Consider the following 19,611-nt stretch of genomic DNA (forward strand, 5'->3'; position numbering starts at 1 on the left):
ACTTCATTGATCACATCAATGTTTGTGCCAAATATCAATATATCATCAACATATAAGCACAATATAACTCCTTCGCCCCCAACACACGATAATATACACACTTGTCTGCCTCATTAATGGCAAAGCATGTAGACTTTAGAGTCGTGTCAAACTTCTCATGCCACTGCTTTGGTGCTTGCTTCAGACCATACAAAGGTTTCAATAACCTGCACACCTTGCTTTCTTGACTTTTTACTACAAATCCATTAGGTTGTTCCATATATATTTTCTCGTCTAGCTCTCCATTAAAAAAAGTTGTCTTTACATCCATCTGATGGACAAGGAGACCATACGAGGCAGCCAAGGAAAGTAGTACTCGAATAGTAGTCATTCTAGCAATAGATGAGTAAGTATCAAAGAAGTATTCTCCTTCTTTCTGAGTATAGCCTTTAGCCACAAGCCTAGCCTTGTACTTCTCAATTGTACCATCAGGCTTGAGCTTCTTTTTAAACACCCACTTACAACCCACAAGTTTACATCCATAGTGTCGATCAGTGACTTCCCACGTACCATTTGAAAGAATGGAGTCCATTTCATTATGAACTGCTTCTTTCCAATCATCTGCATCTGGAGATGCAAATGCTTCCGCAATGGTAGTAGGAGTATCATCCACAAAGTATACAATGAAATCATCACCAAAGGATTTTTCAACCCTTTGTCTCTTGCTCCTTTTAGGAGCATCATTGTCATCCTCCTCTAGGACAATTTTATGTGGTTGTTCAGAACTTTCAACAGGTGTACTATGTTCAGGAGTTATCTCAGAAGAGTATCTAGAATTGCTATGAATGTCTTTCATTGGAAATATATGTTCAAAGAAAGTAGCATCACATGATTCCATAATAGTATCAACATACACATCAGGAACTTCAGATTTAACTACTAAAAATCTATATGTTATGCCACACGAAGCATATCCAAGAAAGACACAATCCACTGTCCTTGGTCCAAGCTTGCACTTTTTATTAATTGGTACATTGACTTTTGCCATGCACCTCCAAGTGCGCAAATATGAAAGTGATGGTTTTCTCCCAACCCACTTCTCATAAGGGGTTTTATCTTCTTTTCCCATAGGAATTCTATTCAGAACATGACAAAAAGTCACGACTACCTCCCCCCACCATGCATTAGATAAACCACAAGTGTCTAATATGGCATTTACCAGGTCAGTCAACGTACGGTTTTTCCTTTCAGCAATCTCGTTTGATTCGGGTGAATAGGGAGGCGTCCTCTCATGAATAATGTCATGTTCTGCACAGAAATCATCAAAGACTTTGGGAAAGAATTCGCCACCACGATCTAATCTAAGACGTTTGATTTTTCTCTCTAGTTGATTTTCAACTTCAGCCTTATAGATTTTAAAGTAGTCTAAAGCCTCATCTTTAGTTTTTAGCAAGTATACATAGCAAAATCTAGACGCATCAGCAATCAATGTCATGAAGTATCTCTTGCCACCTTTTGTCAACACACCATTCATCTCACAAAGATCAGAATGTATGAGTTCTAGAGGCGCCAGGTGTCTCTCCTCAGCAGCCTTGTGAGGCTTTTGAGGTTGCTTCGACTGCACACAACTATGGCACTTAGAACCTTTGATTATGGTGATATTCGAAATTAAACTCATGGTGGAAAGACGAGACATAGAGCCAAAATTAATATGACACAAACAAGAATGCCAAATACTCGCAAGATCATCAACATTAACGCAAATATGGTTCACAAACTTATTATTAAAATCTAACAGAGAAAAGCGGAACAAGCCTCCGCAATCGTAGCCTTTACCAATAAATTGTCCAGACTTAGACACAACTAAATTTTTGGACTCCAAAACTACCTTGAACCCATCTCTACATAGAAGGGTTCCGCTAACGAGATTCTTTTGTATAGAAGGGACATGCTGCACGATCTTTCTCGAAGTAAACTTCAGATCCACCGTGCCAGTGCCATGAACAGAAGCATGTGACCCATTCCCCATTAGGACGGAAGAATCCCGAGCACCCTGATAAGAAGAGAACAATTGTCAGAACACACATGAACATTAGCACTAGTATCAAGCCACCAACTAGGTGATTGAAATACTGAGAAGATGAAAGGTAAATTACCATACCCTTTGTCTTCCTCATTGCTAGCGATTACTGTGTTGACATTGCCCTTTTTGCCACGGCGATCCGCTCGATCAGGACAATCTTTGGCAAAATGACCCGTCTCGCCACATGCGAAACATGTCAATTCAGCCTTGTTCTTCTTCTTGAAGTTGGTAGTTTTGTTGGGCTTGTTAGATTTTGTCTTTCCTTTGCCCTTGTTGTGGTTCTTTTGAACCATGTTGGCGTTGGAGTGGCCCTCGGCTCCTTTAGATCCCGTGTCCTTAGCCCGAGCTTTCTCCTCAACATCCAGAGACGCTATCAGATTTTCAACTGATATCTCCTGTCTCTTATGTTTCAGAGATGTGGCGAAGTTTCTGTATGTAGAAGACAACTTTACAATAATGCATCCAACCACAAATCGGTCAGGAAGGACTATCTTAAGGTGGTTGAGCTCCTTGGCTATACACTGTATTTCATGAGCTTGCTCTACAATAGAGCAATTATCAGCCATCTTATAATCATGAAAGCTCTCCATGATATACAGGCCACTGCCAGCATCTGATGCACCATACTTAGTAGTAAGTGCATCCCACAACTCTTTCCCGTCTGTGTGCTGAATATTCGCATCAACCAAACGGTCAACAAGGGCGCTAAGAACTGCTCCCGTAAAGATAGTATTGGCATGGTCGTACTCTTTCTCCTGTTCAGAAGTCAGTCCGTCCTCAGGTTTACCTTTACTAACATGGAACACATTCATAGCAGTAAGCCAGAGCGTGGCCTTGACTTGCCACCTCTTGAAGTGCATACCATTGAATTTTTCTGGCTTCAGCGCCTCGGCAAAAGCAGCTATAGAAAAACTAGGAAATTGTCTACAATAAGGTTTTTGGATTGTTGAATAATTAGACAATTTCCAGATTAAATTCCGAATATAAATCATGACCAAATCAGAAGAACTGAAGTAAAAAAGTCAAATCAGATGATGCGTACTGATCAGACATACTGATAGATGGCGTGGGCCGGAATCAGCAGAGTCAACGACGTCGAAGCAGCAGGGTCGATGACGTCTACGCAGCAGGGTTCCACTAGAAGATCGCGAGTAGTCGCGTGAGGACGCTTCCCAAAAACCTTATTCGCCCTCTCTCGGTGCAGGATCTCGAAGGCGAAGGGTTCCGGAGACCTGCTCTCCCGATCGCAGATGCACGTCGGCGGTCGGGATGAAGAGAACTACGATGGCGGAGCAGTTGTGAACAGAGGCAAAAGCGAAAACTGGGATAAGTTTGATGCTGGCTACCAGGCGCCTTATATAGGGCCGAGTCTGCGAACCGATAGCTATCTGTGATCCGATCTGCACGTGAAAATCTCGCGTTCAATTTAGATCTTTATAGCGATCGGTTAGGATTCTAAACTTAACAGCAAGCAACCAAAAATTAAAACAACAAAAGGAAGTCGCGTCCCCGTAAGGCGAGGGGTCGGATTTCGATGAACCATTCACGCGCATGTCGTGCGCCCTTTGCCCAGGCGAGGCGAGCAAGTGTACGCGTGTGGCTCTCCACAGTCTCTCCTCTCATTCATGACTTGGTGAGTGAGTGTGACCTCCATATTTAAACTAGTTCCACTCCACTTGGACTAGCAATATGGTATTATTGGTTCCACCATTCTCTAGTCATACACATATACAGGTTTATGAGATTTTCCTGGAATTTAATTGAATTTCTCAATTGGTCTAGCCTATAAATCCTAAGAGTAGGTACTTTCCTTTCCTTTCCTTTCTCACTTTCTTGGCTGTGTCAGCTATTTATTCGATGTTTGCTTCTTCATAAAAAAGCCCTTACCTAAGTTTCCTGTTACAAGAAATTGGATCTTTTAGGTCTAGTTTTGATTTGCTGCATAATGTAATCTCTAATACATCATTTAATGGCAGAAAGGTACATATAGGTTAATCGTGTAACCATTTAACTTTAGCTTGGGGATTTGGTTAACCAGGTTTATTAGGTTGACTTGTCAGTGTGTCACATCTGTTTGTAGCTTAGTAGACCATGCGAATTATAAATTTATAATACTGTAGTGCACTTATTGTACAGAAGAATATCATGTTTCATGGGAGTTGGTGTCTTCTGGTGCCAAGTTTTAAGGAGATATAAACATAGCTGCTGTTATTTAGTTATATCGTTTTGTTACTTTCAGGTGTTCTAATTTGCTATGTAAAACATTTGTAGGAAACCTTACTTTGCATGATGGAAAGCAGTTCTTGAAAAACTGTTACATCAAAGGTAACGGAGATTCCACTGCCCTTCTGGAGCATTGCCATATCCTCTGCAAATCAGCAGGATATATTACTGCTCATGGCTGGAAATTCTCTTCGGAATCAGCTGGATCGGTATTCTTCAAGTGACTTTACTGCTCTGCTCACCAGTGTTCTCATTTCTAATGTAAATCTATTACATGATTATCTAGAGTCTAGGCTAGAGTTAGCCTATCAGTCAATCTTCCAAGCTGTGGTTACCATTTTCTTCTTCAAATATTGTTAGACTACCCGTCTAAGATTCTAGGGTTTGGGGTGTTCCCCGTGTAATTACCGTCTCACCCCTCACTGTAATGGACCTGACCCAGTTACTAAGTCTATTAATACTACTCCTCATCCCTGGTTAGGGGTATGGGTTCGTATTCCAACATGGTATCAGATTAGGTTTAGGTCTTGTCCAACAGCAGCTACAGCCGCCAGGGACTTCTCCTCGCCCTGCAGCCGCCGCCGGCCCCCAGCCGCCGGCCTTCCTCCCGCCGCCGGCCCCCAGCCGTCGGCCTCTCCTCTCTCTCCCTCCATCCCAGCCGCCGGCGCCTCCTCCCTCTCCCTCTGCGCAGGCACGCCGCCCGCGCCTCCTGCTGCCTGCGCCTCCTGCCTACGCGCCCTGTTGGCGTCGTGCTCGCGCAGCACGCGCGCCCGCGCCCTCCTCCCCCTTCGCCGCCGCCGCCAGCAGCCCTCTGCTGCCCGCCGCCGCGCCCTCTGACCCATGGCGGACCTCCCCCCGGACGCGCACACCGCCGGCCTGGCGCACCCGCCCCTGGCCGCGGGCCTGGGCGCGGCCCCCGCTTCCCTGGCCGCGGGCATCGCCTCCCTGGGCCTCCCTGCTGCCGGCCAGACCCACCCCATGGGCCCCGGCCGCTCCCTGGCAGATGCCTAGGCTCCCTACATCGTCGGCCTCAGGCCCCTCCGCGACGTCTCTTCCCCAGCCCTCCGTCGAGGCTCTCCACCGGGGTTTCCTGCCCTCGCGGCACCCCCCGGTACCGACGCCACACTCGGTGACACCCTCGCTACGATCCAGGCGGCTGTGACGGCCTCGCGGGAGCGCGAGCGCGCCGCCTCCCTCGCCCTGGAGCGTGAGCGTGCCCTGGGTGCCGCTTTGACCACCCAGATGGCCACCACGCAGCGCCTCCTCGGTCGCCCGCCGGTCGCCTCTGTGGAACCCCCGGAGGACCCCCTCGCCTCTGACCTCGACGCCGACCTCATCGCTGCTCTCCACGCTCAAGCCGCAGGTCTGCACAACATCCGGGCTCTCGTGTCCGTGGTGTTGGATCCGGCGTCTCCCCACTACCCCCGTTGGCGTGGACAGGTCCTTCTCACGCTGCGGAGGTTCGTCCTCGACGACCACGTCCTCATCGACCACGAAGCTCCACCGCCTCGCTCCTGGTGCCTCATGGACAGCGTTGTCCTCTCGTGGCTCCACGGCACCATCACCGTTGAGCTCCAGGACATCATCCGCGACCAGGCGGACACTGCGCGCCAGGCGTGGCTCGCTCTCGAGGACCAGTTCCTCGGGAATCGGGATGCGCGGGCGCTACACCTCGATGCCCAGTTCCACCTGTTCTCTCAGGGGGACCTCTCCGTGGGAGAATACTGCCGCCAGATGAAGGGTCTGGCTGACTCTCTCCGCGATCTCGGCGAGCCAGTTGCCGATCGTACCCTAGTGCTGAACCTCCTGCATGGCCTCAGCCCTCGCTATGGCCACCTGAAGGCTCTCATCAAGCGGAGCGTGCCCTTCCCCACCTTCCACGCCGTGCGGAACGAGCTTCTCCTTGAGGAGCTCACCATGGCGAATGAGGCACCTACTCCTGCCTCGGCTCTCTACAGCGCTCCTACCAGCGGTCTGCCGCCTTCAGGGGGCCAGGCCACCCGTCCTCCGTCGACCGAGGCTCCTACCCGCCCTCCACCCGCCGTCCCGGCGGCCCCTCGTCCGACTTCCACGACCGACGGGGGTTGTCGCTCCCGCAAGGGCGGCCGTGGGGGTGGCGGCTCCTCTCGTGGTGGTCCCTTCGGCCGGGGTGGCAGCCACGCGTGGCCGTCATTCTACAACCCCTGGACCGGGACCATCGCCATGTGGCCGGGCCAGGCACCGAGTGCCTCCCGTCCTCCGGCGCCGGCCCTCCTGACTGCACCTCACTACGGCACGCCTCCTTACGGTGTACCCGTCGTGCCCCAGGCTCCGCCCGCGCTCCTGCCCCCGGGGACCCACACCTCGACGCCTTGGTCCCCGCCGACCGATGGTTGGGACAACGCCTCCCTCGCTGCTGCCTTCAGCACCATGGCGATGACCCCACCCCTCTCCGACTGGGTGATCGACTCCGGTGCCTCGTACCACACCACTCCCACGACAGGCACGCTCTCTCGCTCTCATCCCCCCTCCCCTCTCACCCATCCTCGATCGTCGTTGGAAATGGTTCCACTCTGCCAGTCACCTCAGTAGGTGCCTCGGTTCTCCCTGGGTCGTTTTACCTCAACGATGTTCTCGTAGCTCCCCACATCACTCACAATCTTCTTTATGTTCGTCGATTCACCACTGACAACTCATGTTCCATTGAGTTTGACCCCTCTGGTTTTTCTGTGAAGGATCTGGCCACCAGGACCCTTCTCGCCGGCTATGACAGCTCGGGGCCGCTCTACACGCTCCAGCCCTCCACCGCCGGCGTGTCTCCACCCCCTGTCCTGGTCTCCACCACCTCCTCCACCACATGGCATCATCGTCTCGGCCATCCTGGACCCGATGTCATGACCAAGATTACCAGTAGTCTAGATCCTTCATGTAGTAGGGGACATTTTGAGGGTCTCTGTCATGCTTGTCAGTTAGGCCGACATACTCGTCTCCCATTTACTACTTCTTCTTCTCGGGCTGAGCAGGCTTTTGACCTGGTTCACTGTGATCTTTGGACCTCCCCTGTACTCAGTCTTTCTGGTTATAAATACTATTTGGTGATTTTGGATGATTTTTCCCATTTTCTCTGGACCTTCCCGCTTCGGTTGAAGTCGGACACATTCACCACCCTCACACACTTCTTCACCTGGGTATCCACTCAGTTTCGTCGCCCGGTCCGTGCTCTGCAGTGTGACAATGGCCGCGAGTTCGATAACAACGCCTCTCGCTCTTTCTTCCTCACTCATGGCGTCCAGTTGCGTCTCTCGTGCCCCTACACCTCTGCACAGAACGGCCGAGCCGAACGCATGATCCGCACCACCACTAATATGCTCTGCTGCCTCCTCTTCTAGGCGTCTCTCCCTGCCAGTTACTGGGCAGAGGCCCTGCACACTGCCACCCACCTCCTCAGCCGTCTTCCCTCGAAGGCGGTGTGCCACCCTACCCCTCACTTCGCCCTATACGGCACAACCCCTTCCTATGACCACCTTCGCGTGTTCGGCTGTGCCTGCTACCCTAACACTTCCGCTACCGCTCCACATAAGCTTTCTCCTCGCTCCACCCGCTGTATATTCCTTGGCTACTCCCCTGACCACAAGGGGTACCGGTGTCTAGACCTCACCTCCCACCGCATCATCATCTCTCGTCACGTCATCTTCGACGAAGATGTGTTTCCCCTTGCTGGCTCCACCCCACCCACCGATCTTGACTCCCTCCTCGAGTCCGATCCGATTCCTCCCCCACCTCCGGCTCCCCGTCTTGCACCGTTACCTGCTCCTCGTGCGGCCACTACGACCTCTTCCGCGCCACGCGCGGCCCCGTCGACCCCGCCTGCGCCACGCGCGGCCCCGTCGACCCCGCCTACGCCACGCGCGGCCCCATCGATCCTGCCTGCGCCACGCGCGGCCCCGTCGACCCCGCCTGCGCCACGCGCGGCCCCGTCGACTCCGGCTCGCTTCGCCAATCCCGCACTCGTCTACCATCGCCGCGGCCACGCTACTACCTCGGCGCCCCCCGACTCGGTCCCGTCGACGAGCGCGGCCCGATTCGCCGACCCTGCCGTCGTCTATCACCACCGCGAGCCGGCCCCACCAGCCGCTCTCGACGTTCCGGCGGTTCGCTCTGAGTCGTCCGTTTACCACCCGGTCGCCATCCACCGCGACCCCGGGCACGTCCACCCGATGGTGACTCGGCGCGCTGCTGGCGTTCTCTGCCCCGTCGACCGGCTAATCCTGGCAGCTGCTACATCTAGCACTCCACCCGACACTTCCCCGGTGCCCTCCTCCGTTCGCACTGCCCTCGCCGACCCACATTGGCGTCGTGCTATGGAGGAGGAGTACGCGACCCTCTTGGCCAACCACACCTGGGACCTGGTGCCGCGTCCACCAGGCACCAACGTGGTCACCGGCAAGTGGCTATTTCGCCACAAGCTGACCTCGGACGGCTCCCTCGACCGCTACAAGGCCCGTTGGGTCCTTCGGGGCTTCACCCAGCGCCCCGGAGTGGACTACGACGAGACCTTCAGCCCTGTCGTCAAGTTCGCCACTGTTCGCGCCGTCCTCTCCCTCGCCCTCTCCCGCGACTAGGCGATCCATCAGCTCGATGTCAAGAATGCCTTCCTCCATGGCACTCTGGCGGAGACTGTCTACTGCAGCCAGCCCACCGGCTTCGTCGACGCTGACCGCCCGGATCTGGTTTGCCGGCTGAATAGGTCCCTGTACGGCCTCAAGCAGGCGGCACGGGCTTGGTACAGTCGCTTCGCCTCCTACCTGGCCTCCATCGGCTTCGTCGAGGCCAAGTCGGACACGTCCCTGTTCATCTATCGGCGCGGCGACGACACCGTCTACCTCCTGCTCTACGTTGACGACATTGTGCTCACGGCATCCACCGCCGACCTTCTACACCGCACGATCGTCGCCCTTCAGCGGGAGTTCGCGATGAAGGACCTGGGGCCCCTACACCACTTCCTCGGCATCACCGCCGAACGTCGGCCTCAGGGTCTCTTCCTCCACCAGCGCCAGTACGCCATCGACATCCTGGAGCGGGCTGGCATGTCTGACTGCAAGCCCTGCTCCACGCCTGTCGACACTCATGCGAAGCTCTCTGCGGACGACGGGCCTCCGGTCGCCGACGCGACGTCATACCGGAGCCTCACCGGCGCGCTCCAGTACCTCACGTTCTCCAGGCCCGACATCGCTTACGCCGTCCAGCAGGTGTGCCTGCATATGCACACTCCGCGGGAGCCCCATCTCACTGCGCTCAAGCGGATTCTGCGCTACCTCCGCGGCTACCTCGAGTACGGCCTCCTACTCCGCCCATCCCCGACGTCGGAGCTCGTGGTCTACACCGACGCTGACTGGGCTAGCTGTCCCGACACGCGTCGGTCCACCTCCGGCTACGCCGTGTTCCTGGGCGCCAACCTCGTCTCTTGGGCCGCCAAGAGGCAGCCCGTCGTCTCTCGCTCCAGCGCTGAGGCCGAGTACCGTGTCGTGGCCAACGGTGTGGCAGAGGCCTCCTGGCTGCGCCAGCTCCTCCACGAGCTCCACAGTCCTCTTCAGCACGCCACTCTCGTCTACTGCGACAACGTCAGTGCGGTCTACCTCTCCACCAACCCCGTGCAGCATCAGCGCACGAAGCACGTAGAGATCGACCTACACTTCGTCCGCGAGCGTGTCGCTGCCGGTGACGTTCGGGTTCTCAGCGTCCCCACCATGCTGCAGTTCGCCGACATCTTCACTAAGGGACTACCGTCGAGTGTATTCTTAGACTTTCGATCCAGTCTCAACATCTGTACAGGATAGAGTTGTGACTGCGGGGGGTGTTAGACTACCCGTCTAGGATTCTAGGGTTTGGGGTGTTCCCCGTGTAATTACCGTCTCAACCCTCATTGTAATGGGCCTGGCCCAGTTACTAAGTCTATTAATACTACTCCTCATCCCTGGTTAGGGGTATAGGTTCGTATTCCAACAAATATACGTGCCAAATGACATGACACCATCCAGGTACTGGCAATGGAGAAGCTGCTATGTACCTACGTCGGCCATGGGAGCCCTTCGGGAGGTTTTTTTTTCACAAGCTTTTATGGATCACTGCATAGAGCCCGTTGGGTGGCATAACCGGGACAAACCTGAGAATGAGCAAATTGCCAGCTGCTATGAGTACAGGTCCCAGCCTTGTCTTCCTGTTTCTCGTTGTTCATGAATGCGAGTGTTACTTGAACTTCAAAATGACGATGTCCTTTTGCGCTTACTGGTTATTTTCTACTAGTACTTTCTAGCTCTTCTCGGGTACTCATGAGTCATGACGGGATGACTTGCTGCTGAATAGGTAAGTTTGGCAATTGGTATTGACACCTGTTATTGGCATTCTTCTCAGGTGCTCCGGTCCAGGATCCAGCATATCTGAACGGTGATGAAGCTATACCGTTCCTTATACAAACTTTCATTGATCCGGATATCGAGAATCCATGGGCGTGTTCGGCTGGCTACAAGCCGACACTGTTGCAGCTGTTTGGACTGCTGCAGCTGCAATCCATAGAGAGAAAAATACTGTAGAAGCCGCAGCCGCAGCCGGATTGCAGCCGCAGCAAGCCGCAGCGAACAAGCTGCATGGTTGGTCCACAGGTTGGGAACTCGAGTCCCAGTTTCAGCGTCCGTAGCATATAGCTCCTACTAATGTTCACTTCAGTGATTTCGTGTATTATATTATATGAATATTCATATTATAAAGGGGATGTAAGGAGATCTGAGCAGTAGGTACTGGAATCGTGTATAGAGTACGGAGAAACTGTCCTTGTTAGTGAAATATGAACTGCCTGTTGATCAAGGACTGATGGATCATACAGAATACAGAATACAGAATCCGCATGGAATGTGACCAACTTCCCTGTCTCCTGAGAACTGTCAATGCAAGCCCTGGTGCCTCCTTTCTGGGGGCGACACTACAGTTGCAGCCTATCTTGGCAGGAACCCGTGCTGTGAGACCGGAACCTCGAACGCCATCATCTTGTCGCCTCGAGCAAAGCCGTTGCGGTCGTAGGAGACCTCGGAGATGCCCAACTCGTTGCACACCCTGACGAGCTCCTCCCCGACCTTCCGGGCAGCCTCCTGTGCAGGGCGAGCCGGCGAGGCGAACTCAAGCTCAAGAGTCCCGCCGGAATACAAACCAAATTCCAGATGGAGAAGACGACGGCGGCGGCTTACCACGGTGCCACAGGGCGGGTCGCCGCAGATGGACTTCTGCAGCGTGCTGCCATAGAAGAGGATCTTCTTGTTGTGGTCGTCGGCGAGCACAGCGTAGAGCTGCCGGTTGGAGCAGAACACCGAGAGTCTGGGCTTCGTCGCCGTGCCGTTGAACTGCATACAGCGAGAGTCGGCGGAACGGCGGTTTGGTTACACCGGCTGCCTGGTAGCTGGCCTTATCCTGAAATTTGAGAACCAGGTGGAGCACCGGAACGTACCTTCTTCTGCAGCCGACGGTTCCTGACCTTGGCGCTCTCAGTTCGCGCGCCTCGCCTCGCCGTCGCCTCGATCCTGGGGTACTCGCGCCGGGGCGCGCCGGGGCCTGCACGCGTCAGACAGAGATAAGAGCGCGCGTGGGCGTCGCCGAGCTAGCGAGCGCGGAACAGCGTGTATGCGGTGGCTCTGCTCACCTGGATGTGGCGGAAGCGAGAAGTCGAGGATAAACCTGGAGCCTGTCAGCGAGGTCGGAGGGTGGCGGACCGGGAGCGCGGGGCGCGGCGATAACGGCTGGGCTAGCGCGGCGCGTAGCAGCGCCATAGCCAGTGCGCCAATTCGTCGAACAGGTTCCGCGCGCGCAGTTCTGGCCTTCGTTGGGTTGGCAGTTGGCTTCAGTTTACCATTCCGTTTTACCCCACCACCACCAGGGGAAAAAAATTTGTTGCAGCCCGGTTACAAACCAGGCTGTTTGCAGCCCCTAACAAAAAAGAGGATAGACCTCACCTGCAAGTCTACTAGATAACGTTTTAGTTGTGTTATTGGCCTACAGGTGGGGCCTATCCTCATTTTTGTGAGGGGCTGCAAACAGCCTAGTTTGCAGCCGGGCTGCAGCAAATTTTTTTCCCCACCAGGCACCAGCCGCAGCGCCCGCACACTCCGCACCGCACCGTCGCCCTTGCCCTGAAAAAAAGAAGAGAGAGAGAAGCACTCCGAGATCTGGTCTTCTCGGTGTCCAACGGTCCACAGCCCAACCCTCTCGAGTCTCGTCTTCTCCCCCGGACTCCGAGATCTTGCCGATCTGCACCGACGCCGCGGTCCGCGGCCATGGCGGTGCCCTCTCCCGCCCCGCGGTCCCCGCGCCGACCGGATGCCATTGTGGCCCCGGACCCCTCGTCCGCTGACGTGCCACCATCCCTCGACTTCGGCGACCCGGCCTCCCTCGCCGCGCTCCGAGTCCTCACCGACGCGGGTGCCGCCACCCGCCTCCTCCACGAGTGCGTGGCCTACCAGCGCGGGCTCGACGCCCGTCTCGACGCTCTCCTCGCCCGCCGTGCTGACCTCGACCGCGCCGCTGCTTCGCTCCTCCGCTCTGCCCCGCCTCTGCTCTCGCTCGCGGCTTCCGACGCCGCCGCGCTTAAGGAATCCTCCTCCACCACCGCGGCGCTCGCCGACGCGCTCTCGTCCCGCGTCCGCCATCTCGACGCGGCGCACTCCAGGGCGGACGCTGCGCTGGCACGTGCCGAGGCCGCGCTCGATCGTTCTCGCGCGCTCGAAGCCGCGCGGCGGGCCTTGGCCGCCGACGACCTCGCCGCCGCCGCCACCGCCGTGCACGAATTCCTCGCTATCGACGCTCGGTTCCCCACCGACGACGATCTCCGCCGCGATCTGCTTGACATGAAACGTCGCCTCGAGGGGCTCGCGCGTCGGAGGCTAGCGGCGGTCGTTGATGCACAGGACCATCCTGCTGTGCTTCGCCTCGTCCGCCTATTCCCACTGCTCGGACTCGCTGATGAAGGACTCCAGGTCTACGTCGCCTACCTGAAGAAGGTTGTCGCTCTGCGTGCCCGCGCAGACTTTGAGCACCTCGCGGAGCTGACCTCCGCGACCCAGCCGACCTCTGAGCGGCCGGATTTTGTTGGCTGCCTCACCCGTCTCTTTAAGGACATTGTGCTCGCTGTTGAGGAGAATGATGCTGTGCTTCGTGAGCTCAGGGGAGACGATGGTGTTGCTTATGCCATCATTGAGCTGCAGGAGGAGTGTGATTCGCGGGGCACCCAGATACTACGCCGTTATGCTGATTACAGGAAGCTTGCACGACTTGCATCGGATATAAACTCCTATACAAAGAACCTCCTTTCGGTCATGGGTTCCATGGCCAGTGCTGCTGGAGGTAGTGAAGGGCCTGATCCCAGGGAAATTGAGCTTTATCTTGAGGAGATTCTTGCGTTGACCCAGCTTGGTGAGGACTACACTGAATTTATGGTGAACAAGATCCGTGGATTGAGAGATGTCAAGCCTGAGCTTGGGCCGCGGGCGATGAAGGCCTTCCGTAATGGTAACTTCTATAAAACGGAGCAGGATCTGACTGGGTTCTATGTGATCTTTGAGGAGTTTTTCATGGTGGAGAATGTGAGGAAAGCCATACGGATTGATGAGCCCATATCAGATGGTCTCACAACGTCTATGGTGGATGATGTATTCTTTGTACTGCAGAGTTGCTGCCGCCGGGCTGCTTCCACTGCAAGCATAAACTCTGTTCTTGCTGTGCTTGGTGGGGCAATGAGCCTTCTAAGCAATGAGTATCAGGAGGCACTACAGTGGAGGATGCGGGAGCCAAATTTGGGTGCAAAGCTCTTCCTTGGTGGTGTTGGAGTGCAGAAGACAGGTGAGGAGATTGCGACTGCACTGAACAACATTGACATTAGCTCTGAGTATGTTCTGAAGCTCCGTCATGAGATTGAGGAGCTCTGCGTGGAGGTGAGTCTAGTATTCTTTGATTATATGCATTTGTTTAAGCCTAAAGTGGGATATGTTTTAACAATTATGCCATATATGCATTTCATCAGTTCAATTTATGGATATGTGCATTTCTGCAGTTATATAATGTGTTCTTAATTGCAGATTGTTTGATTTAAAACGAAGGTGTTCACAATGTTTTAGCATTCTATGAAAATTAGTTGATCGTAATAGAGTAAATTTCAGAAACCTAAAACTTTTTATGGCAGTGATAAATCATTTGGCTTACATATTTGTCTAGCCGTGTACACCTACGTTTATCAATAACTATCCATGTGAGTTGGTGATAGTGTCTCCTGTGTGCCGCCGCCGCCGCTGTCATTTGATCTCTATGCATCTTATGTAATAGAGAATCTCATAACTCACAAATAATGTGTTTCATTGTCTTAGTAAAATTAGTTTGGCATTGCTTAATTCTATCATGCTAATGAGAAATGATTGCTTAACCTAATGTATTTGACTATTTGTCATCTGGAAAATACCAAATTGTTAGAAGTAAATGATGGAACTAGCAACTTTCTAAGTAGGACAGCATTATGTTACACACGCTGATAGCAGCATTTTGTATACTGCTTTATGGTCACTCCTGTCATAGGAACTGTCTTTTGAGTTTGTCATAGCAAAACCGTTAAACTTGGTGCCTGATAAACAATTTTGCAAACTAAATCACTAAATTTACTATGTAGAACCGACAGTAATGACAAATGATGCGTGAAGTGTGGAATGTATGGTTGATCCATGTTAGGAAAAGGTATATGCTGCAGCAAAAGATGATGTCTTGCATTGAGCCCTTACACAGTTTATATAGAGTACATGACGTAAGAGATAAGGCAACCAACAGGTACATATGGCAGCCTATGAAACACAATATCTAGACTATCTACTAAATATACTCTAATAATTTAGTGTTCTTGTCTGTGGGAACCTGTGATCTAGTGAATAGAGCAGCTTGCTTATGAGTAATCTTGCAAGAAGAATAATGTACAGAATGCCACTGGCAAGCAAGATATGCATCAGGACCACCTTAAACTTTTATTGAGCAGTATTTAAAACAGTGTGCCAAAAATGAAGCTTGTTTACATTTATCTGAAATACTTTTTGAAAATAGATCTTGAAATGAGGCAAATGAATCATAGGCTTGTAACAGCATGTACTGTATGGTACACAGATAACAAACTAGTCTATACAATTTACATGGTCTAGCCAGCAAAACATGCATCCCTATATGTGACTAAAATTGTAAAAATATCTGCAGGACTACAATAACAACACTTGAGCATCTTCATTTGCATCTATTGGATAGATTCTTGAACCTTATACCAAATTCCTATATAGTGCCCAGGCCCGTTGGAATGCATGAATTTCACAAGAATCTGTTCAATTTCACAGGAAAAACACAACAATAGAGTTGGGGGGAAAAATCCTGTGTTCCAATATACCTTGAATTTGGCTACATTGTTTAACATAACTTTGGTTTGCTGAGGTTTAGAGCAAAAGTTCACGTCTGATTTTGGTCAGTTGATTTTTGTTCCTCTATGCTCTCCTATAATTTGTAATGGACTAAGACTAAGGGCAAGTATATTGGTGTTGTCTAATAGGTGGTCTCAGGCAGTGCCATGTAATCTTGAGTTGACTTCTTGTAGGAACATTTATTTACTTAGTTTGTGTATAGACCAAAATGAATGTTTTGAGTTTCATGGCAACAAGGCATACAATGTTGCTGAAGCAGTCTCATAGTCCTAAAATTTTAGTTTATGAGGTTGTTGTTTCATGAAACGTCATCTTTCTCTCACCTCCCTCTTCTCATCCGCATCATAAAAAAATCCTACGTGGCTTTGTATGAGACGGCCTATGGGACCATGTACTTGCCCTGATGGTTCTAAGAAACCTTCTGTTGACAGAGAATCTATTGTTAGCTTAACTGGAAGTCCTGAAGGATCATAGGGTTTATTAGTCACAATTAGGGTACAATATTTACTTGAGTGTGACTCATATGACATAATGGTGTCATTAGTAACTAGTGAATAGTGATTTGATTGCCATATCAACATGATTGATATAAACTCTACTGATTTGTGTCTGTTCAATAGGTTTTTCATACTCCAGCTGATCGAGAGAAGATCAAGTCCTGTTTATCAGAGCTAGGAGAGGTCAGTGCTTCATTTAAGAAGATCCTTCATTCTGCACTGGAGCATTTGGTGGCATCTGTGGTACCACGCATTCGTCCAGTCCTTGACACTGTTGCTACTGTCAGTTATGAGTTGGATGATACTGAATATGGGGAAAATGAGGTGAACGATCCATGGGTGCAGAAGCTTATACTTACAGTTAACACTAATGTTGCTTGGCTCCAGCCAGTTATGACATTAAACAACTACGATTCCTTTGTGCACTTGATCATTGACTTCATTGTCAAGAGGCTCGAGGTGATTATGATGCAGAAGAGGTTCAGCCAGCTCGGCGGGCTCCAGCTGGATAAGGAGGTCCGCTCTCTGATCAACCATTTCTCAGAGATGTCCCAGAGACCAGTCAGAGACAAGTTCTCTAGGCTTTCGCAGATGTCGACCATTTTGAACTTCGAGCGGGTATCGGAGATATTGGATTTCTGGGGTGACAATGCTGGCCATCTGACGTGGCTGTTGACACCTGCAGAGGTGCGGAGAGTGTTAGGACTTAGGATTGACTTCAGGCCTGAAGCTATTGCTGCTTTGAGGCTCTGAATCGTGCATTTATTTGTACTTGTTAATTCATTATATGTGATATATAGCAACGAGATGCCTTAGAAAATTTTGTTGTAATGACGAAAGACCTGCATCGTAGAAGAAGTCTGCGACCATATCTGTGTGTCTGTTATGAGCTTATGATATTGCGAACTGGCGATGCTTGTGTCCATCCATGCCGCAAGCTGTAATATTTTCTTCTAATAAGCTTTTATACATTGCCTCTCTTGTTGACTGGTTGACCATTTGTGCAGAGGCAACCCTTTCCAGTAGGGTCACGCCCGTCTGGTAAGAGGGTCGCTGTTAAGTTGCCTGATTAATCTCTTGTCTTTCACTGTGTCTGCATGTTGCAGTAGATGCCAGCATATCATGCAGCGCCCAAATGGTGCTGGTACAGATACAACATATGTCAACTTCTTCCTCTTACTGCATCGTATCTGAACTGCATCGACCTACCAACTACATCACTGCACCGACTGCTATACTGCATCAACCAACCGAACGGCTATCATGAAACGACACAATGTCAGCCGTCAGATATGTCTCTTCTTATCTTTGGTTTTCTCTGTATTATATTTATATTCACCCTGCTAGATCTACACGTGTGCTAACTATTTATTACCATTTTTCTGTATTAATCTGCTATTGAAAATGCCTAACTATGTAACGCATTAATTACTCCTAATACTTGGATGCAATTTTCTCTGCTTTGCTTACAAATGTGTAATGTGGTTGTGTCTATAATTTGAAGTGAGAACTTTTGTTCCTTCTGATTACAGGATGTTCCTGACCTAGCCTTTGCCGGGCAATTTTGCAGTGAACTACAGTATTTGCCTACTGACAAGGATACAGAAGATGTCACTATATTATCATTTCAAGGTAGAGCAATTAATCAGGCTCATGCCTATATCTGCCTATATCTGTCTAACAAATTTGTAAGTACATGTTAAAGTATCGTCATTTGGTAGGAAGTATCTTTCCTGCTCTACTGCGTCTTTATCCCACGGTCCGTCACGGTCCCTGAAGTCAGTTGTACATTCCCACTGCCATCACCGCCATGAACGCCACGAGGAATGCTTGTTTTGTTCACTGATGGTACCAGTTATTTCGTGCACGCCAGGTCTACCCATCTCTGGTGCCAACATGGATCTAATTATTGCTCGAGAACGCACGTCATGTCCATACAGGCATGCATGCACCGAATGCGCGCGGCACTGACGGGGTCTGCTAGAGAGACCATGTAGGTGGTCACCGAGAAGGTGGTGGGCGGCCATGCATGTGAAGCCAACAACCGAGTGCGTCGAGAGGTATGTGAGCTAGCGATCCAGCAACAGCAACTTGTACGCGTTGCGCTCAGTAGACTACCGGCCTCTACGTAGCAGCAGATCGATTGCAGTGGAGAAAACGTTTGCCTGGATCCCACTGCGGGCTTTGCACTGGCTGATCTGGTCTGGTTTGGTCTGAAAAGCGAATACCGCATTTAATTTCAGCGGTATAATCAGTAGACACTCAGCGCTCTGCTGCGCAGGCCGACAATACTACAATAGCAGGCTTCGGCCTTTGGGTGCCCGGGTAGGTAAAGTGGGTATGGGCCTGGAATGGGTCCACACGCTATCAGCCAGTGGTGGCATGGCAGCCACCACGAGAGCTTTGCCTGAACTCCGAAGTGATCAAGTGAGAACCCGTCGCTGCAACTGCAACTGCAACTGCAACTGCAACGGCACAGCTACAGCACACAGCGCGCACAGCACGGGCTCTTGGCTCTACGCTCCAGCTGGGCTTCGCCGACTCGCCGTCGCTTCCCGTCGACCACAGGACGGCAGGCACAAATCATGCAAGACCCACCCATGCACGACAACGTCCGCACGGACGGGACGGTCCCTCTTTTTCTCTTCCCGTTTCCTTGCGCGAAGACGCAAACGAGAGCAGGAAGGCCGAGCACGAAAGACACTCACTCAGTCGTCAAGGCCCCCCAAGCTCTCGCGAAAAGGGCAGGCGAGGAACATACAAGGCCTCTCTCGCTTTCATGTCTGGCAAAAAATCTCGTTGGTTTCTCTCGTCGTCGTCTCCCTCGTTGACATGTCCTCCGCGCAGCTCCTCGCTTTGTTTAGTTTTATTTACTCCCTCGGTCTGAGAAAAAAAATTTTATAATAGAGCGTCGACTCAGTCAAGTTATTTTAAGGTTTAACCTAATTTATATGAAATTTTAGTACTTATAAATAAAATGAGTATTACTAAATTCTCCATTACAAAAAATACTTTGTAGTAGAAGCATTACATATTGTTAAATAGATATTTGATACTTTCAATTTTTTTTAAATCAAACTTTAGAAAGGTGTACTGCTACCACTCTTCTGCTACTACTAGATAAGGTCTTCTGTTCCGGTGGACACTTGTCTAGTTGTCCTGCAGGAGGATTCCCATCTTTCTACAGATGCCGCCGATCCAAGCGCCCGCCCCCTCCCGTCGCTTTCTTCCCACGGCCGTTCCTTTCTCGCGGTCGGTACTCCACGAGGGCAAGAAAAATATTACATACCAGGGGCAGGAGGGACCGGGGGAACGAAGAAAAAAGGACCGACCAGCGCGGCCTCGACGTGACCCGCGCGGCTCGATCGGA

The 19,611-nt window shown here is 51.5% G+C and overlaps 2 protein-coding genes across 2 annotated transcripts; one reads left to right on the forward strand and one right to left on the reverse strand.

Moving 5' to 3' along the window:
* Nucleotides 1-11,056: 11,056 nt before the first annotated feature.
* On the reverse strand, nt 11,057-12,435 carry LOC103631773 (50S ribosomal protein L18, chloroplastic-like). The gene is made up of 4 exons (XM_008653247.4): nt 11,952-12,435; nt 11,760-11,863; nt 11,503-11,655; nt 11,057-11,406 (listed from the first exon to the last, which is right to left on the reverse strand). Exons 1-4 carry the CDS (start codon nt 12,076-12,078, stop codon nt 11,254-11,256), a joined length of 537 nt encoding a protein of 178 aa, XP_008651469.1. The 5' UTR covers nt 12,079-12,435; the 3' UTR covers nt 11,057-11,253.
* LOC103631772 (conserved oligomeric Golgi complex subunit 4) lies at nt 12,329-17,228 on the forward strand. The gene is made up of 2 exons (XM_008653243.3): nt 12,329-14,235; nt 16,365-17,228. Exons 1-2 carry the CDS (start codon nt 12,583-12,585, stop codon nt 16,992-16,994), a joined length of 2,283 nt encoding a protein of 760 aa, XP_008651465.1. The 5' UTR covers nt 12,329-12,582; the 3' UTR covers nt 16,995-17,228.
* The last annotated feature ends 2,383 nt before the right edge of the window (nt 17,229-19,611 follow it).

This window comes from Zea mays, chromosome 1 (genome assembly GCF_902167145.1).
Source record: "Zea mays cultivar B73 chromosome 1, Zm-B73-REFERENCE-NAM-5.0, whole genome shotgun sequence".
Classification (NCBI taxonomy): Eukaryota; Viridiplantae; Streptophyta; class Magnoliopsida; order Poales; family Poaceae; genus Zea; species Zea mays.